Consider the following 27,773-nt stretch of genomic DNA (forward strand, 5'->3'; position numbering starts at 1 on the left):
GGAATTATCTGACACAGATTTGATTACTAACATGTGAAAAATGAAAAAAACGAAGAAGGAAGGTGGTAGGATAGAGTGTATGGAGAAAAGAGTTAAATGCCTGGATAAACTTGGGAAATGCGAAAAAAGTAATAAAATGTGAAAGTGAAGTGGTTCGCGAAGACCTGGTGAACCAAGGTTATTCGGTTCTCAGTGAAATCTTGGAAAAGAGATTAAAAACAGGAAGCGCGAAGAAAGTTAAAAGAAACGGCAAAAGTATAAAAGTAATTGTGTAGTTGAAAAAGGAAACCTGACTCTGCATCAGAATATATGTTCGTATACGATAGCGAACTATTTTTGATCGGTATATTTGATATTTTGCAATTCTTTATTGTTGTCAGCCGCAGTTACAGCCTCGTATATTTCGACCAAACGTATCGACAAATATTTTATAACCAAAGTTGGCAGTGTGGTTAAATTTTTAAATTGCGTCGTTCGATGATCACGGGATACGTTGACGAAAACATGGTAAAAAACCGTGACAACGCGATTAAGTGTTCACCAGTGAATTTTTCCGTGAAGAACGCCGACCGGTGGCACGATTAAAAATAAAAGCCGCGAGACAATTCAATTTCATCCGATTATCGGGAGCGGTGTAGTTAATAGAGCCGCAGCACAAGATTAAAGTACGCGGCAGACTAATGAAAATTCGGTTCGTTATCGAATATTGCGATACACTGGATTACCGGTTGGGGGAAAAAATCGAATAATTAAATTAACGCGGCTTCCGGCCAACGTGATCGCGACTCAATCGAATCTCAATTGTACATTGTTACTCTTTTTTAGCATACTGCATGCGGATTGTGAGATATCTCGGTTCTGCCTTCTCTTATAACGCGTATATCGAAAGCTTGACGAATCGAATACAGACAACACCTACGATATAATATTATACATCAGATAATACAATATCATATAACAAATAAAAAAAAATACAGTCTACAAAAGCATAACGTTATCGTTAAGGAGTCCAATTTAATAAAGATGTAAGTATGAATTTTAGATATGGGTAGAAATAACTGAAAAGTGGTTTAGCAGCAGATATAAGGCAGATACGTTGATTATACTAAGATAGTTTCTTAGCAATCACTGCGAGGATAGATGATTCAAGAATACATAAAAGACGGTCGTTATCGATCGAATACTTACCTCTATGACTTCCGGTGATCTTGTCCCGCAAGATATTTATCTGGTGCACCCGACCGAACTCCTCGAACAACTTCCTCAGATCGTTCTCGTCCATGTCGTGAGGTACCTGACCTACGAACATTTTTATGTTGTCGGGGTCTGGTTGCTCTACGCCATTGTTGTTCATTATGCTGCAACAGAAAAACAAATTTTTATGAAAAATCTTCGTTCTTATAACAAGTTCAACATCCAGTCAATCGTAATTGTAACGATAAATGGAATTATCGATATATACGATCGAATTTAGAATACGAAAACGAAACAATAGAATTAAAACAATCTTTTCTTGTGTAATGTTAAATTTTTATTTTCATAGAAACAGAATCGAAACTTAAACAAAAGGTAGGAATTTTAATACGCGTGCAATAACTCTTCGACGATTATTCATTATGCTTTAATTATACGTATGTATATAGATGAAAAGATACACGAAATACGATTGAGAAATATAATTTCCTGAGACCATAATTACGCGTTTCACGTTTCTTCCATTTAACGATATTATCAATAATATATTCGACTAAAGCATCCTCTCGAAAGCATGATACTTATGAAGTCGCTGGATTAACAAACATTTTCATCTGATGAAGTGCACTCGAAATCGGTCTATAGGATATTCATTTTAAGAGGTTTGTGCGCCCATATACTGATCTCATTACGAGAACGATAAAAAATGCTTAAGCGATCGGTTCGAGTGTAGCAGTACTTATGAAATTTTAAAATGCAGGAAAAATAACATATCTCGATGATATCTCGCCTACACTCCTATTTCACGACAAACTCTGAACGAGTTCAATCGTTTGAAAATAACATCGACAGTTTTGAATTATCTCTGCTATGTATAATAGAGTAAAACGTATTCGGTAAAATTACCATTTGAACGTTTTAACATTTATAAACAAGTACGTTTTTGTTGGGGAGTGTATCGAATTATGGAGAAAAGACGAAAAGACGAACGTGCCATGAATCCAGTTCCTTTTCACAGTTTCTAAGTTACCAGTTGATGAAGTAATTACATATAATTAAATTTTTCCATTATTTTATTTGCGTAACGACATTAATAACGAGTACATCAAAAAAGTTTGTCAGAATATATGCAACAATGTGGTCAAATTTTTCAAGTACGCTTTCTTAAAATGTACTAATATTTCACATACATTTACCGCTAGTTTCAAACTTGTTTCACTGAATTATAAAAACTACGCATCGAGTCTTTGACCCTCGTCGGGCGGTTAACATCAAATTTCACGCAGGTTGATCAGATTCTAGGGAGGAAAACGTAGCTAAATTCATCGCGTTTCGGTGTGCATCTCGGCAAAAAGCTGCGCTATGTTTAATTAGCCTGCCGGTGAACACGTTTGCCTGGTGGTACGCGAACGCTTTTAAAACTTGCGCATCATTTTCGCCAGTATGCGGTAACGTCGTTCGAATTACACGCGTTTGAAATCGTCCTCGTGGGACGCCGCTCTAGGAACCCCGAATCACATCCAAATGGATTATCTTGCCGTGCGGACCCGTCTGCACATGTTTCTCATAATTTTCTGCCTGGCGTATCATTCCAATCGCTCCACAGTCGAGTTTCACCCATCGTACCACGTGAAAATGCGTCTCTAGTATTTTTCCAGCATTTGAGTAAGTACGTGCGAGAATCTCCTACGACCAATTTCAAGAGAAGCGTACGCATAAAATGATGGAGTTTACGAAATAAATGTGCAGAATTTAATGACGAATGTTACAAATGGTTAAAGTCTATGGTCAAAGTATGAATTTCGTGAATGGAGTAACAAAAAGAACACAGAGGATCTGGCAGAATGAAAGGAAAACCTTTTCAAACGCAGAGGATTTACCTCTCGACAGACATACGTTCATTGTGTTTATTGTTTCATCGAGTATAACCATTAAATATCCCGATTGTCTCTTTAATCGCATCATCCACGAAGAGTAACAATTCACTTTCACCACACGATAATTTCTTTTACGAAGAACCTTATTGCGTAACAAGCCAAAACTCTCCCTCTATGCAATTGTTACCCTTGTTCGAACAGTCACTCGACACACCAGTTCCACTGACGCCCCTTCCACAACTTGTACAAACCGGAAGAAGGCATTAAGGTTTTGCTAGCGGCTAAAACGCGACACTTTGCCATACCGTAAAACCGCGCTTGCATAAAGTTGGTCGTTGAAATAGCGAACTGGCATGCCGCTTTGACACCGTCGTGTCGCACTCTTCCCAGAGGCTCGTTCCTCGAGCATTTCCGTCTCGGTCAGCCATTCTTGCCCCGTTACCGGGCCGTGGCCATAAATCTGCGAACTTTAAAAGTCATCGTCGCTCGTGGCCAAAGGGAAAAGTTCTTGGTCATGGTGGCTGGTGCAGTGTGTTGCGACGTTAAGTGCATAATAATTAATGAGACAAAGTTGGGACAGTACCGCATTGGTAATTTTGTTTCATACTTGTGTCCATTATCCGGCATCATCCTCCGTAATGGCCTCAACGCCGAAGTAATTTTGTGTTTTTGGTGGTTTAGCTGGCCGTGAGGTGTTGTGACACGGGACTATTTAGTTGATCGATAAGAGTGTAGTCGAATAACATACATTCTATATACCAGAATCAAAGACCCGAAGGAGATATCTATTATAACGATAAAGGAAGCGAAATTTCGAGCGAAATAGAAATTCATCAACAATTAATCGCAGATTCTATGATTGGAGAAGGCAAGCGGCGGCCTAGCTTAGGGATTCGTCTTTGCCTGGCCTGATCCGGTATGCGAGAGTACGGAAAAAAGAGTTGGGGAATTTCGCGGAACGAAGGGAGAAAGTTAATATTAGTCGGGGAGGTTTAAAGCGATTTTCCAGCTGGTCGATTCCTCTCATCTTGATCTATAGAGCGCACCATGAAGGATGGAAAGAGATGTCCAGATGGAAAGAGCAGCCGTTATAATGCTACGCAGCTCCCTTGAGAGACTTCCCCATATCCAGATAGGTTTCGCTTATTCTCTTTTGAAATCAAAGTGATGGGAAGTAGGTTAGCTAATCAGAAACTGGAGTAGGTTAACTAAACAAGGTGTGAGTCACAGTCAGTCGTGTATCGAACGGAGGATTTAGTAGAATCGCTTAGACGGAAGTTAGTCATGTGATACTTATTGATGTGGTTGTTTCGCGATTAGTTTGAGTTGGCTTGTTTCGAAAAAGATTTTGTTAATAAGTTGGTATTCTGTTCGGATATATTTGGTGCTTGTAATAGCAGGGCGGTTATTTATCTACATTTATCTACTGATTATATCTCCAAATTAAAAATGAGACACTTTACATGCGCACCATGTGTGACTAATGATATCCAATTATTTTTTGAATAAAATATGCGGTAAAAAGCTATGTGCAGGTATTTAATATAGTCTTTTTTATACGTTGTTTTTACATGTCTCGAGAAGCATCGTAGTATATAAATTGCAATACATATACATAATGCATATACTGTATCTGTATAAAAAAGATACCTCAACAGTTTTACGTGCAAAACGTAATGAAAATTCGAAACTTTTGTTTCGAAAGCAATGAATAACTAAGATATAACTTGTTAAAACACGGAAAATCCGTTCCAAGGGATAATAATTGCTCTGGAAGGACAAGAATTATGCATGTAACGATCATAGGCATTAGCACAGAAAAACACGGAGAACAAAGTTACTGGACATATTTCCATACTTCAAACTAATTTTAGCCCGCTTCATTGTCGGAAAATATGGAAAGTACATCAAGAACGTAATAAAACGATTATTCGCGTTTTCCTGACTTGTTCCAAAATCGGTCTAATACGAGTATAATACAAAATATTGTGTAACAGAATTATAAAAATTTTATAGACGAGGAGTCGAAGTAACAGACGGGAAAGAAGAAATACTTTTAAGGGGAAATAAATTTCAACTAATCATCATTAAAATTCAATTGAAGGTAGTAACGTAAATTAATCTAAAATTCCAAATAAATTAGGGGAAGTAATTGCATATTACTACATATTATTTTACGCTTTAGTCCAACGTTAGACAAAATTATCGAATAAAATTTATTAACATGTATATGATGATTTGATTTTATGAAAATTCGTTGCTCGTATCTATAGATATCATTTAAGTACCAAAGTAAATTAAATTCATTGTTTCATATATATTAAATTCCTTCTCCTCGAACTTGTATTAGGATAATTAATATATTTTCTAATAAATACTTTGCAGTTCGCTTTCGCGTTCATGTCGAAACAGGAACTCATTACACGCGCACCAATTACGAAACAATTTATTGAAATATTCAAAATTTATCCATGGGGAATAATTTAGCTTTCAACGGTATAGCTGATATTTAAAACTTGAAATATTAAATATTTTCAACGTAATTGCACAATAAAAATTGTGATTTCAAATGAAAAGTTTCTACTGTATGCCCTGAAAATTTCCGTCATTTGTTTCATACGCGATAACTATTGTTACTAGTAGTTGTAATCGTTTCGTCGATAATAACAATTTAGCAGTAATTTAACTTACGAGTAATTTGTAGGGAATTAATGATCTGGAACGCACGTAACTTATAGAATGTTACTATTTACATAGAATGTAAACAATTGAAACAGATATTGTACTGTTGGTCGACTGTGTATGTTTCATGGCATTAATCATTTGAACGAAGAGTGTCATGTTCGATGAAACATTTCCTTGTAGGTAATTCAGAAATTATTATTTGAATAAAGACAATTTGAAATAAATTAGATACTTATTGCTAGATATATAAACCATGTAGAAGATCGCAATTAATTTCCTTAATATGTTAAATATTTGAATTAAAATATCGCTTTATTTTCATATACGAGGGAATAATACCACTTTAAATTAATCTCTTTGAGTTCTCTTTTAAAATTTAATTGAATTCCTTAAATCAGTAAAATTAATAAAAATCATCCGCGTTAATGTAATATAAATCAGATTCGCTTATTCTTCCTTTCACAGCACTTTTATTCAATAGATTTGTGGTTGTTTCTTGACGGCGAATTTACTTTGAAAATATATATATGGATTGCTTTTAATAAAGATAGCAAAGAGAAGTTTATGAAGTAACACTAGAAACGTAATTGCATAAATCACATTTCAACTTCTCTCAACTTCATCAAAATTTGAACCAACCCACCCCTACACATAAATCCTTTGTCAAACGAACCACAATTTAATTCAAACTTCACATTGCAAATCCTTTGAGCGAAAGTTCACATCTTCCGGTTAAAGCCTGACTAAACCTATATGCCGTCAAAAATAAGGCATTAAGTACAAAAATTTATCCAATCACGTTTTTCACTTGCCTGATAACAAATTTCTATTATAGCATTACTTTGTTCCAATATATCATTTTCATTGTATTCCTTTCGCAATTTGTTCGTTAGCTTATATATATATAAGCGAATATATATTTGTATTGTAATATGTATATGTGTGTATTTATACTTATCGTTAGACATGGCATGCGCAATCAAACAATCCTGGCAAACTAAAATCATGCCACAGTGTCGCGTGATTACCACTAATCGATTAACAATAAATCTAGGCGTGGGGATAATGGAAATGCAGTAAATCTCGAGACACATTCAAGACGCATAGCAACAACAAATTACGATCTGTATCGATATCGGTCTCGACAATAATGGCCGGAATCGCGGAACGCTCGGTTATCAGGCCGCAACGAGGATTACCGCACCGAGTGAATGTACACGCATCGCGATCCTTGTCTTATCGGTGAACATAATAGAGAACGTTGCTCCTTTCGTTCTAACTGGAGGTCGAGAAGCTCTGGAATAGGAGAGGAATGGGAAAGACGTTAGAAACTCTCTTGGCGAACACAGCGAACGTGGCGGGCAAAAAGGAACGTTGGTTCGGCCCGATAGACGAACTACATCAAAGGAGAACATTTACGTTGCTATCCTACGGCTTCCTTCTCTCTATCTGTCAGCAACCTCCTTCTCTTTCGTCGTTCGTCGTTCGTCGACCAGGTACAACCCTTACGTCGACACTCGTTTCGTGTTTGCGTCGCAAATCGTTTCGCCACAAAGAAGAACGATAAGTGACGTGAAAGGATACGTACTTTGCAATTAGATATTTCACCGAACGCGAGCTTATATTTAAGGTTTCAAGCGTTTTAATATATCGTTCGTCTTTGTGACGTGGCGATCAAACGTCGTAGATGACCAAAGATTTCTCGCGACGTAGTAAACCGAAAAACTTAATATACATGTATATGTATTTCCTTTCGGAATCCAACGATATTCCATTTACAAAGTAAGATACGATCTTCGGAAACAAAGCTATACATATCACAGGAACGATCCATACTCGATGCATTAACCGTTAAGAGAATAACGGGAACCGATTCCCGTTAATTAGTATCGCGGCACACCGTCATCAATCAGCGACGGAAGTCGAACGGTTGACATCCAATTCTCCGTCTACGATCAACCTTTGACGACACGACGCGACTCGATCATGTATATGTATAGGTTAGTTAGGAGCAAACGGCATGTCGCGTAATCTCGTCGCTCGTGCGAGACAATGGTATGTATTTCGAGACGAGTCAGCACTGGAGCCTCTTCTCTCCCGTAAGAGATAATGCGTAATTTAGGGCGATTCCGATGGCTGACTCGACTCTAAATAATACGTTCAAGGCCCTGGACAATAGAACAACGAACAGAGAGAGGGAGAAAGGGACAACCATCCGAATACACAGGGTGTCCCATGACGTATGGTATTATCAAACAGGAGATTACCGTAAAAATACATCGGGGAAGAACGATAAAGCCTTTTGCTCAAGACCTCGTTTTCGGGAAAGTCAAGTTTCAACTGGACGTTGCCGGCTCTCTAATTGCAACCGTGCGCATTTGCTAGCTAAATGCACGTGTGTACTTGACAAATTTGAAAACTCGATTTTTTTCGAAAACAAGCTTGAGACGAAAAATCTCTGTTTCTCGTCTTCGACTTATTCTTTGACATAGAATAACCTGCATCCTTTTTGAAACACCCTGTACACACGTATTGCACGAGAGGGAGAGTGATTCGCGAGGAAATTTATCTTCGGGTTCATCGAACGCGAAAGATCGATGTAATTTCGCTGGTCCGCGACGCGTCACAATGAACGGTCCTCTGGTGTAATTGACCGAGGCCAATATACTTTTAGGACGCGGAGACAGTCGTTTAATGAAACGAGGGGAAATCGGAAGAGCACTCGAAGGAGCGTGGCTGCTGACATAAATGAATATCGTACACAAGGGCTGCTGCCTTGCCAGCCTCTTTCTCCTTCCTTTATTAATTTTATTTTTATCAACGACTCTCTGGTATCTATTTCCTTTAACTTGATCCGAGAATTTAATCTTTTTTCTTTTCATACTACGAGTCTCGAATACGACAGAGTATAGATAAGAAGAAAAAATCGGTTAATTTCCTCTGATGAAGTTGCGCGGAAAATTCGTACCGCGCCAACTCGTAAAATGTAAGTTTAACTTGTAAATTGAAACATATACATGTATGTATATATATACATGCAATCGTTCATGGGATTTAATTGTCAAACTTAAATATACCAATTTAATGATTGTTATCACACACATCTCGAGTTTGATTGAATAGCGAAAGCCGGTATTTGCATATAAATGCAAATTGAACATATATAAACGCGATAAAGATACATACGACGTATCCAGCAGTTAATACATTATTTCATGAATAGGAAACGAGAGAGCAGAATGTACGTGTATAGAGAAATTATATAGCATACGGAGCAACTGTTCAACGGAGTGAATAATAGGTAGAATGTCGAATGAGGTGTGGGATAGTGAATGTTTAAGGTGTGAGGAAGTGTAAAAAAGTGAAAGAAAAAGGAAGGAGAGAGTAGAAAAAATGTGATAGCCGAAGGAAGAAACGCGCGACCATGGGAATACGTAAAGTCAAATGTCGAAAGATCGTCAAATCGTGTTGAGTCGCTTAAGGACTCGTGCAAACTTTTAAACTGTGAAGATTGGTTTATATATACGCGCATTTTAACAGCGTGCATTTTAGCATTGTCTATCGAATGGTAGGTAATACTACACAAGAGATTAAATAGACGAAAAGGTTTTGCCAAAGAACTTTTTAGTCATTTTTTTATAAGGTAAAAGTCTTTTACGCTACATTAGACGTTTCGCTACATCTCTCGTATATAAAATACCTAACTCAGCTTCTCGTCTCACTTCCTTCCACCGCAGTGTTGTTCATAACTAATTCGAAAGTTGCCGAAACAAGCGACACGTATATTTCACGAAACTTTCTTCAGCGCTCTTCGCGATTAGGTCGATCGAGAAGGAGCGGACGATTCGTAACGATGGTATAGGTGGCTAAAAGATAGCGGAATGGCGTAAAGTTAAACGTAGCCAGACCGCGGCGCTTTGCTCAGGCTTGAAAATATATATGGCGATTCCTTGAAGTTACCTGTTTCTACGAACAATGGCGTCGGAGAGTTTTGTTTCGGGGGAGGGGGAGGGGGCAGGGGACCGTAGAGCCGCCACTTTTGAAACTTCACCAATATTTTAAAGGACGTAGGGTGAATTGTCTCACGAGTTTCCCAAAATGGTTCTTTAATGTCTGCCGCTTGCGAACAATTCACCTGTCCTAGGGAATCGAGTACATCAAGGTCGGCTTAAGCACCTTTCCTGCTCCCGACACTTCATTTTCAAGGAACCGAGCGACTTTGCTTGATTCTCTTAAAATCTTACTGACGCGTTTCACGTCAATTGAATTCTTCGATAGAATACCATCTATTATAGCTGACGTTCTGTCTCAACGAAAAAGTTCTTCGTTCCAAATCTCGCGCAAGACGAATTTCCTTAGGCAATACAGAGAAAAATAGAGCTAAGAAAGGAATAACGAAGGTTGAGAGAGGAGAAAATGCGACGATAAACAATAATGGTTGCTTGCGAAGAGAGAAGAAGCGTCTCGTATGCATCGTTGGCCAGTTGAATGGACAGTACGAGCGAGGATATGAGGAAAGGGGTTTCAGGAGAGCAGCTGGAAACACCGTAATCGAGTTTATCGGGCAGACTAATTAGAGAGCGAGGATACGGGGAATAGAGCCCGAGGGAGACACCGAAGGGCAGAGATCGTCTATGCCTCGACGTTCTTGTCCTTACAGTGTCCTAATTGGCACGAACATTCCGAGTGTACGTAATCGGTAGCACATCCGTTGCTTCGCTTTCCGCTTTGCGACTCGTTATTGCTTCCGAGCTTCGCGTCTGTGTTGCGTACGTGCGACACGTGTGGCCGTGTTTCACTCTATGAAATACCTCATTTTCAGAGGAACTCATGCGTTCGTCACATACAGTAACGAACAAAAGTATTGGCTCAGACCAGATTTTCCTATGAAATTCTGTGGAAATTTCTAGAGCTCGTTCAGTTTTGTTTTTTTTTTTTTTAATACAATATAACTTCCGAGTTTCGAGTTTAAATGCATATGTATATCGTATCTCAGAAACCGTTCATGTTTTTCTTTTGTTTCAATCCATGAATCAAATTTCCGAGAAACATCAGTTATTTTGTCTATAAACCGTGTAAAAGTTAGGCAATTCTTGCTTCACAGTTTCCCTTACGTTCCTCGTAATTTGTAAGACATTATGTTGGGGGATGCTAATGATTTCGAGGATAGTTTTACCTCTGTCTTTAAACTCAAATGGCCGCCGTTTAACGAAGATACGTGTACCTTAAGTTTGCCTCTTCAGCGAACAACGCAAAGTTTCGTCAAAATTGACGTCGAGCATGCTCCATATTCCTTGTTAAACCTAACATCGAGTTTAACACAAAAATAAGACGATTTGCGTTTATCGTTTTATCACATCTCTCGTCGAGACGAAAATCTAATCTTTATCTGTCTTAAGGTTTCGATTAAAAATTACAAATCCAAAGAAACTATGTATTTGTTTTCAATCGATCCGCGAGATAACAAATAATTCTATTTTCGTGCATGTCGTTCTACATTTGACGACCACGACTTCTCGATACTTCTTCCACGTTGATAACAGTCGTTTCGAAGATTAATTCCTGAACAGGATTAATTAGAACTTCCCCGAGATTTGATTCAGCGTGACTTCGAAAATCTCGGCGCGGAAACAACTTGGTTTCGCTTAATTTTCCGTCGCCGTTCCCGCTCGCATAGTCCAGCGAAACGGGCTAAGATTTAATCTAGAGAGTACCAAGTAACACGGCTTACTCGATAATTCCCAACAAAGGGATAAAGCTGAGCCTCTCCCACCGAGCTGGTATACCTCGAAGAACCTGTGAAAGGGTTCCCAAAGTCTCGGAGCAATTCGTCTCGTACTGTTTCTCATTAGACGGCCGAACGTTTTACAGTCTCGTGTATAGTAAAGGTACACACACTGATCTTCGATGGTTTTTTAGCCAACAAAGAGGCTCGAGTAACCGCCTGCTGCTTTTATTACACCACCAACCGATGAACACCGTTATTGACGATGCTAAAGGAGCATCGGCAGATTGGGAGTCTCTTTTATTCTTCTTGGAGTATGCTTGATCGATTCGAGAGTAAACAGAAGAGGATGTTTGACTATATAGCCAAGTTGAATAGTAGAGCACGGTGATAATAAAGCAATCGAAATTTTTAATTTCTAATCATTAATTTCTCCTGTGCTCTTTCATTTTAATATCTTTTTTCTTAAGACGATCTTTCTCTTTTATAAATTTGTATTCCTTGATTAAAAACATTTGTCGATTTTTACAAGTATAAAGTGCAGTGGACCGTCTGTCGCAATTTAAACATAAAATTATAAATTAGTATCTATGGAACATGAATTAGATAACATATGTTTGAAAAATCGAGATAAGTTCGATACATATTCGCAAAGTTAGCTGCTACCTCGTAAAAACACGATACTCCCTGTTCTAAAAAAGAACGAGATAGTCCATTTTACCATAAAACCGCTATCATCGAATCTCATAAACAGTTTCATTATCGAGAAATGCATAAAATTTGCAAACCATACGATAATAACGCAACTCCCTTTACAAGAGAATTTTTCACGATTATTATTCAGGAAGCTGAGATCGTTTCAGGTGCTCTACCTTTTTAAACTAAGATATAACAAAAATGTTAATGCATAGATAACCTTTAAAATGACCAGAAATATCAAGTCCGCGTATCGTCGCCTCTTCTTTTTTTTTTTTTATATTTGAAGTTGTAACGATACTAGTAGTTGGTTATGGCGAACGTCGTTGCCTCGTTGGTTTTATTGCACGGATGTTGCATTATGAGATTCTGCGGATACGACCCTTATAAGTCGTAATGTTTTATGGAAATAGCACATTGCGTTACTTCTCTCAGTTGTCACCGAGAGTCACTCCTAAGAAGGTATGCGAACGATCAAATTTTTTATGTCGCTTTTCAATGATTTAATAAACGGTCTGTAAGTCAGGTTTAAAAATAGGAAATTGCGTAAAAAGACCGCTACGAAGCTACGTAAATTTTTATCGAAACGGTAAATTTTATACGAAACGGTTGTTTAACATAGTCGTGACAACCATTAAACAATTATTAATTAGATTAACCAGGAATGAGATGAAACAATTGTTTAAAATTTAGAAAATTTGTAACATCAGTTCGTATAAATAACTTTGCTATTTTTAATAATGAAGTAGATAATAATAACGACGGCTACCGTTAATTATCGTATATTCCGTCATGAATTATTAATTAATTGGAAATTATTGATTATCAGAAGCAATTATATTTAGTTTACAATGTACCGATCGAATCAATTCAAGTTTTCGCATTGATGTAGTTGCAGGGATATTTGATAGAAAAGCGTAGAAACAATAATTAGGGAGTACGAGGAACGAGTACAACTGAGAAAATTTCTATCGCGATAATCTCATAGTTCGTTAATAATTTCGTCGAGTAAATTGAACTCTCGGTCACGAAGTTTACCGTCTACTTTTTTTCACTTCGCCCGATTTCAAGAAACGATTAAAATAAGTCCAATCAAATCACTGATATTATAATTAACGCTGGACTACTATGCACCTTCTCGAACTTACATACATAAAAAAATCATTCGTTCACTTGTCTCCGCAAGTTCCACAGACGTCACACAAGATATAATACCACCTGAGAGAAATCAGAATTCTCGATATCATTAATCTCGGGCAAACACACGCTCGGCAATAACACCATCGCGTCGTATGCATATATACTATTCTAGCTGCAATTAAGACGGAGCGAGCATCTAATAATTCAACGTCTGCCGGTAATTCGGGTCTGGTGACATTTTCCTCGATTTTGGTGGCACATTTCCAGATCTCTTCTTATTCTTCCGCAAGCTGGGTGGAATGTCATCGGTAGAATGAGATTGAAAAGAACGGGGCAAAAGGTGATCGAAGGGGTGGGTGCAGGGCAAAATATCGTCGCCTTTGGAATTTAACGAGGGACAAAGGTATCGCTCGACCTCCAACGTTCCCGATGGGAAGTGCTGGAGGTTGAAGCACCCTCAAACGGGTCCGTCAATTTCCGTGCTCGTTAGGTGGGTATTTATTCTCGCTTTTCCCGGCCGTCATGCACCTTATACCTTACACCCATACCCTTTCTATTTTACCTTCGTCGATTGATTTTAATTATTTTTCCGCCTCCTGTCCGCCTATGGATTTCTCATGGCATCTCTCCGGTCCACGACATGTTCACGACGGATTCGATTAAATTTAAAAGCCAAAACAGCCGGACGAAAGACAAGAGATCCCATGGTCGACTGAGAATCTTGTTATATGGATTGCTGTCACCTGATTATACGCGAATCTAGAGTATAGATCTCCTTGGTTTTTTTTTATTTTTGATCTTTTCCTTCTTTCAGTTCTTTAGGATGTAGTCCATTCTTGCGTGGATCAGAGTAATGTGTCAGAGTAATCATTTGCTCTTTTGAAAATATACGAAAGTTTATGAATAGTCATTTTTGTTAGGAACTCTTTGATTACACCGCAATGATTTCACGGTAAAATATTTTCTACGCGTGATCAAATATCAAACACAGAAATGTGATGTGAACATTCGAATGGTTATTTCCAAGTAGCGAAGGAACAAACGAGTGTTTGTCTGACAGGTGATGTCGTGATCAGTTGCGCCAACGATTCGTTAGCTGTTTGGCCTGTTTCGACGATACGCCAGTGTATACATACGTGACCGAGCTGAAAGAAGATCGATATACGTGCAACATGGAAAGAATGTCTCTACGATTGTTTTCCAAACTGAAATCTTCGTACATAGATCATTCAGTTCCAACAGAATGAAGTAGAAGATAGAATTTGACAAAATATTAATATTGTATGAAATACAATACATAATATTGTATGAAAATATTGATATAATAAAAGAAATGGAAAAGAAGCAAGAGTTTCTCGGTTAACGAATAGAGGAAATTGTTCGATTATTTAATCGACTAATCGTTAATTTCGACCATTTTGAAATACATTGCTAGATATGATACAACGTTATTACTTTATATTTCTATTAAACATGAAATTTACAGAGTAAGATAATTCCTGCGAAGCTATATTTCCAGTGAGTTTTGTCCCGTATATTTCGAGCAAAGATACGATAAATTTTAGAAAACCTGAATTATTTAAAAAAATTGAAAAAGAGTGTACTTAAATTTTTAGTGATATACGAATAATATTTCATCGACTAAAAACCTATGTCGGATTATTAAGTAATTCAATGTATATTCCTCTAAAAACTAAATCTCAGCTTCCATTCATATTTTTGCAAAGCATTTAGTCCATATTAAGAAAGTATTTATAAGCTATTACTGAAACAAGTATTTTTCACTGATATACAACACGATCCTCGATTTCCTTTTTCAGATTGCAGATTTATCGATATAAGGGATGGAAATGGAATATAGAGTACGAAATGCAATTAAAAATTCGTTTTCAAATCGTAAAAAATATATTTTAAAATGTATCATGCTCACTGATACAAGCGTTGGTTATACGATGAAATATTAGAAGTACGTGTATCAATACTCCTAGCAGTCTACATATTATAGACATATTTTGTAAATACGCGAATTTCACACGTGTGGCTTTTCTATCATTTCAGCTTGTATTGTGTCAAAGAATAAAGAAACATGCGAATGATATTGTAGGCTGCATATGTCACAGAATACTTTCTAGAAAAACTGCGATAGCTCTGAGAATAACGTTATATGATACGTGGAATTATTTATTAAAAGAAAAGGCTAAGTAAAAAATAATACATCTTAACGCGTTGGACCGAAACAGAGTGGACAGAGTTCACGATGTCGATGGCACTTAACTCTGTAAGCATCTACCATTACTCTTTTTTTTTTTTGTTCCGCCACTTTCCACGTGATTTCATAAATTTCTTTGGACTTATGTCCTAACCAAGCCATTAATTAAAAGTTACTGGGTATATTCGCGTATGTCTTTTCTAACAGTAAAGTATGTAATATGCGTCTATAGACAATATGGTATCCGTTATTATACGCTCTATCAACTTTCCGAGCAATCCAATACTTTAAAAATTGTATGTACGCTAATGCCACGATGTAAGCGAGATATACAGGGTGGTTGGTAACTGGTGGTACAAGCGGAAAGGGGGTAATTCTACGCGAAAAAAGAAGTCGAAAATATAGAATAACAATTCTTTTCTTAATTTTTCTCTTTTTTTTTTTAAATTTTTTTAAAAATCTACAATGAGATTCGTTATAACGAGACGCGATAAAGTGCACGCGTACCGAGCGAAAATTCAAAGTCGATTTTCTCGGAAACAAAGCCTCAAACGAAAAAGTTTTATTCTGTATTTTCGACTTCTTTTTTCGCCTAGAATCACCCCCTTTCCGCTTGTACCACCAGTTACCAGCTACCCTGTATACGAGATACATACTTTTAGATATCTTTGCGTGTAGATATGTATACATACTTTTATCCTATGCAATTGCTGAAATATCCAATGAAACCTGGACAACCTGTACACTCGTTGACATCTCTAAAGCCGCAGACTAACCATCGTGTTTTAACATTTTTCTCACGACCATAAACATCGTATAACGAATTGCGCTGGTCCACAAACTCGACCCAATTCCATCGCAGGTAAATCAGTAAACTCGCGAGGCTGTGGAGTTTGCCGATAGCAAACCGTTTCCCTTTCCTGTCCCGTCCCCGTCAGCCTTCTCCGTTCCTCGTGGTCATCCTTTTCGTTCTCAACGTTCCTTGTTTGCTCCTTCTTCTCTACCTCGTTCTCTAACCCTTTCCATCGACCTACCTCCCGACGATTAACTCGAGTTTTGAGTGTTTGGAATGCCGAATGAGTAAACTGCATCTAGTCACGTGCGCCAATGCAAGACGCGACCTTCTATCTCTCTTTGCCCTGGTGTTGCGTTTTAGTTCGAGCAATCGGTCTCGAGTTGCATCGGCTTTCACTCGAATATGGAGAGAACTTGCGAATGCCTTACGCCAGTCGAGATTTTAACTTACGTGGGGTTGCTTGCTAAATGGCCCGCATGAGCTTTAACTCCCTTAATTGCTTCGGTTGTATGTTGGATCGTGGAAGCTTATCGCGTTTGTTGAGGAGCATCATGGCTATAAGGTTTGAATGTGCCTACGTAGAGGAAGAGATCGGAGGATTTTTGAAGATTGATGCACCGATAGGATTAATACGCAATTTTCAGTTTCAACGATCGAACGAAGTATTTGACATTTAACGGTTATAAATATTTCAAAAAGTTGATAATTAATAAAAGTACTTAGAAATGGCAACAAAGTGGTTCGATAATTCCCACTAGATATAAATATCGACACGACAATAAAACATCGAGGAGAATGGAAGAATTCCTTTTCATTGAGGAAAAATAAATCTCGAGGACTAATAACACCCAAGCAATTATTGGCCAAGCTATTCCCCTGAGCTATTAGCTAAGTTATTGGAAAACGAGGGGAAAGTTTGCACTGGTAGAACCTATCCGAAGAAAAGGTTACATCTACCCTTATATGAGGAAAGGAACGACAAAGATGAACTTTCGATCGACAAGAAATAGTTAATAGTTTATTGGCATTGACGTTCTTGACTGATCGTTTCACAGTAAAACTTTCAAAAATTGAAATATTAATATTTTGATACTTTTTAACACCGTTTCTAGATTTATAATGCACGACGCGAGAAGATAAGAGGAATCGTAAAATCAACTTAACGAAGATACATGGTCGATTTACTTTTAGCTTTCCTACTTACATCGTTTCTTCGTCGATCCTTCCTTTTAATCTCTTCTTTCGAAAGATCAGAAAAATGTCAGCCTTGTCATTCCGGATCATATATAGCTGTTTTTGCTTCACGCTGGATCGGATCTCCGTTGCTAACGAGCGACCAGGGACGGTGATCTTTTTTTGAAAACAACGATCGGTAACGATCCAACGAAGATGGTCCACGTAACACGACGGGAGAAAAGAAACCGAACAGAAAATCAGACGGATTAATGGATCCAGCTTGGCTACTACTTACGCTCGTTGCCTCGCTTAATTTTCTTCTTCCTTTTTATGGCATCTCTTGCCGTATGGAAATATCGTCAATGACAGGATTTACGATCGTGCTTTGATTCTAAGAAATCGACGTACAACGGCTTACAAATACGATGAGAAAGTAAAAGTAATTGAAACTCGTGTCTATTAAAACCTACGTATTAACGAAGAAAATAGAAATTGAAAACAACGCGAACGAGCTAGATAAGTCGAAAATGACAATACCGGCACTACATTGAAATAACGATTTTTCTTGTTTGACTATCTTCGTATTAGCAGAAGCCGCGTGCACGACGAGTATCGTCGCATTAAAAAGCAAGCAGAAGAAACATCTGAAAGCGGTCCTCGAGAGAGATTTCCATGACTATAACCAGGCTACCGCATCGTTCATAGACCCCTTTCAAGGTGAGGTTCGTTTGCATTTGGTGAAAAGGGTCCATGATTTTGCCTTACGAACAGGGACAAATTCAAATTTAACGTTATTATACAGAAAGTAATATTATTACGCGTTGGCATGCATCGTCGCGGAAACAGAATTTTCTGCAGCTTCCAAAGTATACAGACGGAAGATTTAAAATACGATAATGATGGGAACACGAAAGAGCTATCGCATACAGAGGACCATTGAAATCCGCTTTTATCGTAATTACTACCGCAAACTCGATGATAATGTGAAAAATAGCTTATTACGTTGACGATGATAATTTTCTTTGTTTTCGTTTTCGCGAGGTTTTCAATGCGCTGTAAATACTGTTCGCAATGATATGCGATTCTATCGAGTATCTCACACACACACACACACATTTGTTTTATATAAATAGACATGAGTATAGATTTCTAAGATTTCTCAAATGTGGCAATACTTTTTTTGGATATCGCGATTATTTTCGAATTTCATTGTGCCAGTAACAGAACAATTTCAGCAAATCCCGCCTGTAAATTCAGATACTAGAAGTTTCAGGTCATTCGGCTCGGTATTCGAACTCCTTCCAAGTCTATTTTCTTCCGCGTGTTTCCGGATAGCAGTACGCATATGGTCACGGGAATGCGTCGGTAGGAAATGCGGACGCGCCTAATCAACACGGAGTGGTGCACTTCTCTGCACGCTGAACGCACGTGCAATAGTTCTAGGGAATTTGGGACAAGTCCCATACGCACACATGGTGTCTGGGATTGACATGAATGTGTTCCATGGAGCGTGAGTGAAGCGCCAGAGAGTCGAGAGCACGAGGCTTTGACACCCATTCTCTGATTAGCTGCTTTAGCCGGCTCATTCTATTTGGTACAGGACCGCTTAAATTGGCGAAACCGTTGCTCCGATTAGACGTAGGAAATATATTTTTCCAGCCGATGCAGTTTTCCAACTGATCGTACTTCGTTCAACGTTATTCCGTTAATCCATAATTCAACGAGCAAACCGTTCGCTCGAATGTGTACTTAATTAAATAATAGCAATTAATTAATAATGTAACGATAATGAATTTCTGGCTAGATATAAATTAATTTGAGATTAAACCGCGTTGTTTCGTTAAGCAATGTTATGAGTCTGTACGCAAGCGGAGTACGCCTTCATTTTCGTCAATGTTGGAAAACATCGCTATAGGAACAGATATTTTCGATCTTGTACGCATTCAGAAATAAGGATCGTTCTACGAAACGAATATTTAGTTGGTGACGATGATATATATCGCCGAATCAAAAATACCAAATATAAAATTAATCTTCGAATTTAAACCCTTTTATAAACGGTTTAAAGATGCATCAATGCAAAGCATTTTGTGCGCGAAAATTTTTTATCGAAAGGAAATATGAAATATCCCCAAAAAGGATTTTAAATATCCCATTCAACGGAATGGTAAGTTTCTCCGTTTAAACGAATCCATCGACGCGCAAATTTAAAAACTACATACATCATGGTTAAGGGGAAACTAATATTTTTAACAAAAGATCAAAAGTATTCCTCGTAGTGAAACATGGAATATTTTTCAAAAAGGAATTATAAAAGTGTAAATTCTGCTTGTAGAAAAATTCATTGGTGTAAAATAGTTGAATATGTACATACATATATGTATTTGTATAGAAACACGTATCTTACGATTAAAGGAAGAATAAAACGATCAGAGAAACTTTACCTTAATAAAGCGATAATATCTTATACTAAGTAATATATGGTGGAGAATTAACCGACAAATTCTTCAGAGAATATATAGGATTTAGTCTCAATTAGACAACGCTTTAACTTTAATTCTTCTAAAAGATAACTTGCATAAGCGCTTCACAATAGTCACAGACTAGGTCCATAGCTGAATCAATCGTGCTACGTATCGTTACTAAAAAACGTTTTAAATAGGATAACAACGCGTTGGAAATGCGATTCCAACCATGGAATCGCTATTGCTAATGAACCATCAGCTGTCTAGAACTTCCTCTTTGTTCTCAAAGTCCTTTTTTAAAAAATAAACCGTCCACCCCATTACAGAGCCGCCGTATCGCGATAGTTCCTAAATACGACGTTATTTACTTTTTAACCCGGTAGCTTCCACCTCCTTCCGGTCGCTTATTACAACGGTTACGAACGTTCACTGGGAAGAATAAACAATTTTACGGTAAAACACGAGGAAATTAACGAGGAATCCGACGTTAAAAAAGCGTGGTCGTGAAAATTCTTCACCGGGCCGCGAACACGTAAAGACCATATTAACGGAATTAAATTCTTGCTGTGAGGGAGGGTTGTTTCAACCGAGGGAAAAACCCTATTTAACCGACGTACTCGTATTTTAAGACCAGCGTGTTCTATAGACACACGGTGAAATATTTCACATACACTGAAATAATATCGAGTTCATTTCATTGGACGTACCGTTTGATAACGCGAGTGGATCTTAATTGTGAACGGAAGACTTTTGGAAGTTTAATTAAATGTCGAGGGAACGTATAAAATGTGTTTGTGCAACATACATCGATATCTACCTTTCGTGAAAATTTGTTGAAAATGAGATAATGTTTAAAGGGTGGTGAAAAGTCGTGGTTTCGAAGCTCACTCTGTGTCTTTCTTTATAATATACATCGATCATATACGATAAAAGAGGTGAATTTATCAATGTTAAACAATGATGATATTGATATGACCTATTTTGAAATCTAGTCTCCTTTTAAAATGTTGAACGAAATTATCGCGGTACTAACGATATATGGTTCATTCGTGACACAAAATAATCGCAATGCAATGCATTACGTAATTGTGTTAGTTACGAGGTTGCGCGGTTATTTGTTAATGGTTAACCAAATTACGATACGAGACATTTACGAAAGCCATTTCTGCTTTAGTAACTAACGAATTCTTTTGAACGATAAATATGCAGGACACGGCGGAGCAACGTGTGTTTCGGAAGTGACATCTGCTTTCGAATCAAGTGTTCTTCGTGGCGGTCTGTGGAAACGCTTTTCCCAGTTTCCGTTCCCTTTCCAGCGCTACTCTTCCCTGAAACTCTGTCACCCTCCATACATGATACATGAAGCACACAAGCTCCGGCATCCGATGGCATGACACTCAGCCAACCACCGTCCCGTGAAATCATGCCTCATGATCCAGCGATCCCACCCCCCTCACTGCCATGCCCATTCCTTTGTCACCTTCCTCTGTCGCCCTTTTGATTTCCGCTCTCGATGCGTGCTTTTTGCTGGACTCGCATCACGCCGACTCTCTCGCTATTTACTGACCCAAAGACACCCTTGTTTCATTACTGCGCGTACCTACCGATTGCCTTCGTGACTAGCCATTCCGAGGGTTACGCGCTATCGTATCTTTTATTTTTCCTGGGATAATTTTTCGAGGAACGATAAATAATTTTGTGTATGTCGAGATTTATTTCTTCTTGAAGGCACGTCGCAAGAAATTTGCGGGAAAGAATTACGTTACGAGTTTATGATTTTTATGGTTCGTATACGATGATTGTACAATTATCTGATTCGAATAAACAAGTGCGAAAAAATATTAGTAGTTGCATAAAGTAAGTTTTCTGGAGTTTGATATCTCGTTAAATCGACATACGCCCGCTGAGAGCGGAAAAAGAATTCCGTGCTACATAAACATAGTTTGCAAGTTCTTATCGAAGACAGAGACGCAAAAATTAAAGTACTCGAGAACGAGCTGTCAGAGAGTTATTGAATCGTTCGTTGAAAACGACTGGAAGTTATACTCGAACCAAGCCGTAACTCGATTTCCTTCACAGGACATTTGCGACTTCTCTACCGCCATTCCATCCTCGGACTTCCCAAACTCTGACCACGTAACAAACATTACAAAATTTTGTTTCTCTCTTACTTTCATTCCCTACTTTTTTAGCGCTTTGAATGTTCCGAATAAATTTCCTAATAGACTTCGGTTATCATGTGAAACTCCTTTTCCAAATTCTTTACGGAGGATTCGATAATGATAAAGAAAATAATTTCTACCGAGCTGCATTAATTCCCCAAGAACTTTGAATTCTCAAATAGGAAGAAGGAAAGAAAAGATAACGCGAACAGCAAGATAAAAAAGAAAAACTCGGAAAATCGAACGGAAAATCTGCAATGGTTGTCGAAGGAATAAAAATTGATCGCGAGCCATCGAATGACAAATTCTTCGCTCCACATTAAAAGCGTTGATCCCGTTGTCGCGAGTGTACGTGGTAGTCGTTTTAAGGCGGCAGAAAGGAAAGTCCGGGACGAAATTCCAAGAACGAATGGCGCACGTTCCTGCAGCATGACATCTTGAAAAGTCATGTGCAATTTTACGGATGAGCACGAAACGATAAAGGGGCAGGAAGCTGGTGGAGACGGAAACAGCGAAACCTGCCTGCTTGCTACGAGATTTCATTGGATTACCTTGCCTTACCGGCGCCTTCTCGTTGCTCCCGCTTGAATATTCGGTGTACCATGATTCTGCTTGTTTCCGCCATGTGATCGTTAGGAACATTCAACAATCGATTTCCTCTCGATTCTCCGGATCACCAAATTGTATTGGAATGGTTTGGTTAAAGCGTTTGAAAGTTTGTTTTTTTTAGAAAAGATTAGTAATCGAGAGATTAAAAATGTCGAATGTAACAAGTGGGATAAAAGAGATGTATCCTCTTCTTATCACGTAGAAATAAATTATCTTTGTAAATGAATGCTTGGAAAGAAAATCGGTACTGATTTTATTTTGAAAATTATAAATCCCAAGGGCGAAGCTGAATTATATAATGTCGGTTGATCCGCGATTTTAAATATACCGTGGCAGATCAGTGGAAACCGCAATTAAACACAATAACGTCGACCTGTATAAACGAGAAAGTAGGACTCTGGAAGACAGGATATCGCGAACGTTCTTCGGGTTAACTTAGAAGTATTCTTCGGGAGGTTTTCATTTCAATAGATCAAATGACAATGAAGACCCTTAAGCGTTTTAATCCGCAGCTACTTAGCGTTAACCCTTCCGATTGGATCATTCTCTCTTCCTACCTTGCGCCGGTTTACGATAAAGTTGCCAACAGACTCGACAACTCTGTTCGTTTAATGGATATTCTTAAGTCTGTCGTAAATTATTCTCTTATCCGCGAAAGAATCAGCTTCGTGGAAGAAAGGGGCCAATATCTCTCGACTAATTTGAATGTTTTCGTCGATCTAGATATTCTTAAGAATGTAAAAAAGAATATAGAAGACCTTGGTTATTCAACTACAAGAATTGAGGAGAAGTTGTTCTCTTTCAGTTATCTTTTATTTCTTTCTCTTTCTTCGCTTTTAGTAGTTTTGCTAACAAGTTCGTCGCTATTTATATCATTTTTAAGCTAATTTGTATCTTTTATGTCACAGTTTTCATAGTTTAGTACAATATGGAGAGCTATGATAGTTTTGTTAATGTTATCTGCTTCAGCTGCTCCCCTTCATTATCACATGCCTCGTCAATTTTTGCGCTAATAATTTGTTCAACGTCTCTTTTAAACAAGCATTTTCAGTATTCTGTTAGAGTTAGCTATTTTTTTCGTGGGAATTTATTTTCTTTTCATATTAACCTCTTAGCTGCAGTTGAATTTTGTGCGGGGCTGTTTCTCTGTACAAACGATACAGCACTGCAATGTGTGACGGATAATGCTTTTTCTCTACGCAAGCACATTGGAATGAAGTTTTTGATAATTAAATTATAATTTTTCTTAAAAATATGATGCATATACTTTAACTTTAATAATTTACATCAATAATTAATAACACAATTGAGTGTGATATATTTTAAAGCACGGTACGACACATAGCCCCACGTCACAATTTTCACACTCGTAGCGCGACAGTATTTTTCAAGTTGCTCTTCGTTTTCTATTTTGAAGCGGCATTTTGAGGTTGAAGATTCTAAAAAATTATAAGAATACGGATCGCCATATTAAAAAGAGCATCTAATAATGTTATATTTATTTTAACGAAAAGCAACAATCGATATCTGACACTGGCGTACCGTCGATAATAAAGACTATATATTCTGTCCGTATATTGTTAACACAGTTATAAAACGTTGCGAGGACAAGAAAAGTATGAAGCATGACAAATGAAAAAGATCATTTAGTTCAAACGGTGAGCGAATGAGTCAGTAGAGTGAGCCGCCACTATAGTCGTAATATAAGATGACATTCGCGAAAGCCACTATAGTGGCGTATCGTAACTAAGAGGTTAAAGAGCTACATAATGGTGCACAACGAACAAAATAAATATATAAGAACGCTTTCATTACATGTAGAGATGATAAAATAGAGAAATTTCTGTATTTATTTAACACGTGATTTACAAGATGTCCATAGATAAAATTTCATGTGTTTCTCGTGTGTTTCATCACTACTCTTCTAGTCTCATTTTTTGTCAAGTGACATTTCTTTTCTTTTGTTCCAGGGATGCTGCCACGCACATACTCACACACACACACCACTCCGCACAACATTACACATATTTCGATGGAACACTTCACGATTTTGCGTGTCATCTTTGTACAGAAGCCACACACGCTAACACTTCACTGCATCGTTCCAATTTTAGTACATGTACTTTTTTTTTAATGATGTTTATTCAACCCAAGATACAGTTTTAAACACATTTTGGTATTCACAATAAACGATGAATTTTTGTAATGATGTGTTAGGCAAAGATACCGATACGCGGCGGTACGACGTAGCCATACTATATTATGTGTCGGCGCTTTACATTTTTTGTGTTTAATACAATTTTTGAAGCGGAGCTTTTATATAATTTTGTTTTTTTTATTTTTTCTGTCCTGAAAACTTGGTTTTTAGTACATGTACTACCGAAGGTACTACGTTACGTACGTTTCGTTCCCCGTATATAATATAACGTATTACCTTTGCGACAACTAGCGAGAAAACAAATATCTTATAAGCCCCCTAGCAGCGTCTCGATGTACTACAAACGCAAGAGTAATTATTTCTTACATTAAGTATCATATGCTTGAATATAAAAATATAAATATAACAAGCCAGTGGTAAGCATGTAAAAGAGTAAAAGAAAATGGAATATAGAATGCAGAATATTGACGACTATGTTTTCCATCTACGTTAACGACAATTTCTCCCAACTCTCGATCAGAGATTGACCATATCAACTAAAATGTCAACTTGATCCCGAACGTTTACCTTTGATGCGTTATTAATAAGTACTTAGCTAAATTAGCGTTTCTCCTTTAGCGGGATGTCAAAGTTGGATCGAAGAGGAAGACGTTTTGTCGCTCGGTCGAGTACAGAATGAAAATCCCTGATCGTCTACCGGATTCCTTGATCGACAAGGTTCGACCATATCGAAATGGCAAAGAAGAGGGACGACGGGAGAGGCGGTGATGTCTAGACGAGCAAAGATGGTGGTCAATTGTCTTGGGCGTTCGCTTTGATCAGAAATACCCCACTGCGACTCTCGGGATTTCGAGGAGCTTCGTGATTGAGCCTGACGAAACGAGCATGTCGACGAGTCAACTAAAAAAAAAAAAAGACGTCGAGACTTCCCCTATTTAGGGAACAACAGACGGAATCTGAATTAATATGACGTGTCATGCGCCGCAAAATAAATTTTTTCGTCGTTATACATACAAAAGTAAATTATACCGACATTGTTTTATTATTTCCCTGAATAATAAGTTTTATGAATATAAATGTATTATCGATATAGTATAATTTCAGATAAATATACATCGTCAACACCGATATAAACTTCAGATCTTTAAACGGTTTTCCGTGAATATTCATAGCGACTGACAGTATTCCAAGCATAAAGTACTTCTACGAAAAAAGAACGGTTTGACTGAAAGTCTTTAAGATCGAAGTATAGAAGAAGGATGCGTTGTCATCCAAGGTTTTAGTTGTTCAAGTCAGACATAATAAAACGTTCTTTAGTAACGTGATTCGTGTTGATCGAGTGAGAAGGATGCAGATACAAAGACCAAAGAAGATTGTGAAAATATGTATGTAAGTATATCAAGCACAAGGAACGTACGTGGAGGATGCGCTCGTGAGTTAGTTTCAGAATTTCTGAGAGAACCCTTGAACTATACGAGAGTGTTATGACACATAATAAGGAGATATTATTATTATCAATTACACCAAGTGCTATAGACATATTACTCTCCAACAACTCTAAATCACAAAACAAGATATTCCTTACGATATTAAGAAATTTTATTAACTGCGAAATATAATTACCTATAGAAAAATTGTTTAACGAATCAAAGATATAGCTTTGAAGGATCTGCACTACGTCGTACTAAAAAAAACAGCAAGAGAAAAAGAGAGAGAGAGAGGACGAACGAGTGTAGATTCCATCATCGATCTCGATTCGAAAATTCAGGTCGATGAATTTATACATTCTACGAAACACAGTTTCTGTCTGATCGAAAAATGGCACGTGCGTGTGTAATACAGTTTCCATGGGTCAGACTCGGATTATTAACGTGAGAGTAAATTAGCGAAAGCGCGCGCAGACGCGAATCGTCGTCAGAAAAGCGAGTTCACCGGAAGACGGACGGCAGAGAGCAGAGACGCGGTGGTCAGTGCTCGCTGCCGGATAACCGAGACACATCAAAAGCATCGGAGGGCCTCTATTCAAATCTTTGATGCCCGCTGCCCGCAAATAGCGTGTGTCCCTGCAGACGCTCATAATCAAAGATGTCACGACAGGGAACACGCTAAAGGGCACAGAGAGTAGAAGAGGCAGGAAAGAGAAAGGGGAAGACGGTAAACTTACCCGGTGTATAAGGTAAAAGAGGGTAGAAGCGAGACGATAGGAGGATGCAACGGAGAGAGCGAGCTGGGCGGAGAAAGGAAGGATGGGACCTACTTTAAAAGAGGAAGCGTTGGATAATCATTCAACTGTCAGCCGAGTGGGAAAGCAAAAATACTCGACGGAAAAGAAAAAACCGAGTCGGCGAAAACGCCTTTCCGATTTGTTTCCCTTTCAGGAAGTAACCGGAAAAGAAGCGACTCGGGACCAAAAAAAAAAAAAGGAAAGAAGAAGAAAAAAGGGAGGAAGGAACGCGTTCTGTGGTTCATTTATGTTTAAAAAGTACGGATCTTGCTTCTGTTCCACGTCCTTTCGCAGCGGTTGGTTGGATCGAAGGGATGTGATTTCTAAGTTATCAGAGTACAGACTACAGGGATGGAGTAATCTGGTTTTATTAGATCTCGTCCCATCACGCGTTCGTTGTTCCTTTAAATAAATGATCATCTCCGTAGCGTGCAGGAAACTAGAAGCAACCGTTTTTTATTACACACAAACAAAAGGTTATTTTCTACTTAACCAATTTCTATCGTTAAATATCGTTGCATTTTCGACTTTGGCTTATTATATTTCGATTTTTCGCATTCAATACTCAATTACATATTCCGCCTGAAATTAAATTCCTTATTATATAGTCATTACCGGCTCGTAAACCCCTAACAATATCGATAAGAGCGCATCGTT

At 38.0% G+C, this 27,773-nt stretch overlaps 1 protein-coding gene across 20 annotated transcripts in view; it reads right to left on the reverse strand.

Moving 5' to 3' along the window:
- The window catches only part of LOC117238212 (CUGBP Elav-like family member 2), a 353,266-nt gene that overhangs the window by 140,337 nt on the left and 185,156 nt on the right, over positions 1 to 27,773 (reverse strand). For all 20 annotated transcript variants that reach the window (XM_033502919.1, XM_033502921.1, XM_033502935.1 and 17 more), the window contains one exon: positions 1,189 to 1,358. In XM_033502919.1, the coding sequence (XP_033358810.1) occupies positions 1,189 to 1,358 (170 nt within the window). The remainder of the gene's footprint in view (positions 1 to 1,188; positions 1,359 to 27,773) is intronic.

This window comes from Bombus vosnesenskii, unplaced genomic scaffold (assembly GCF_011952255.1).
Source record: "Bombus vosnesenskii isolate JDL3184/JDL3185 unplaced genomic scaffold, Bvos_JDL3184-5_v1.1 scf7180000013444, whole genome shotgun sequence".
In the NCBI taxonomy this organism is placed as follows: Eukaryota; Metazoa; Arthropoda; class Insecta; order Hymenoptera; family Apidae; genus Bombus; species Bombus vosnesenskii.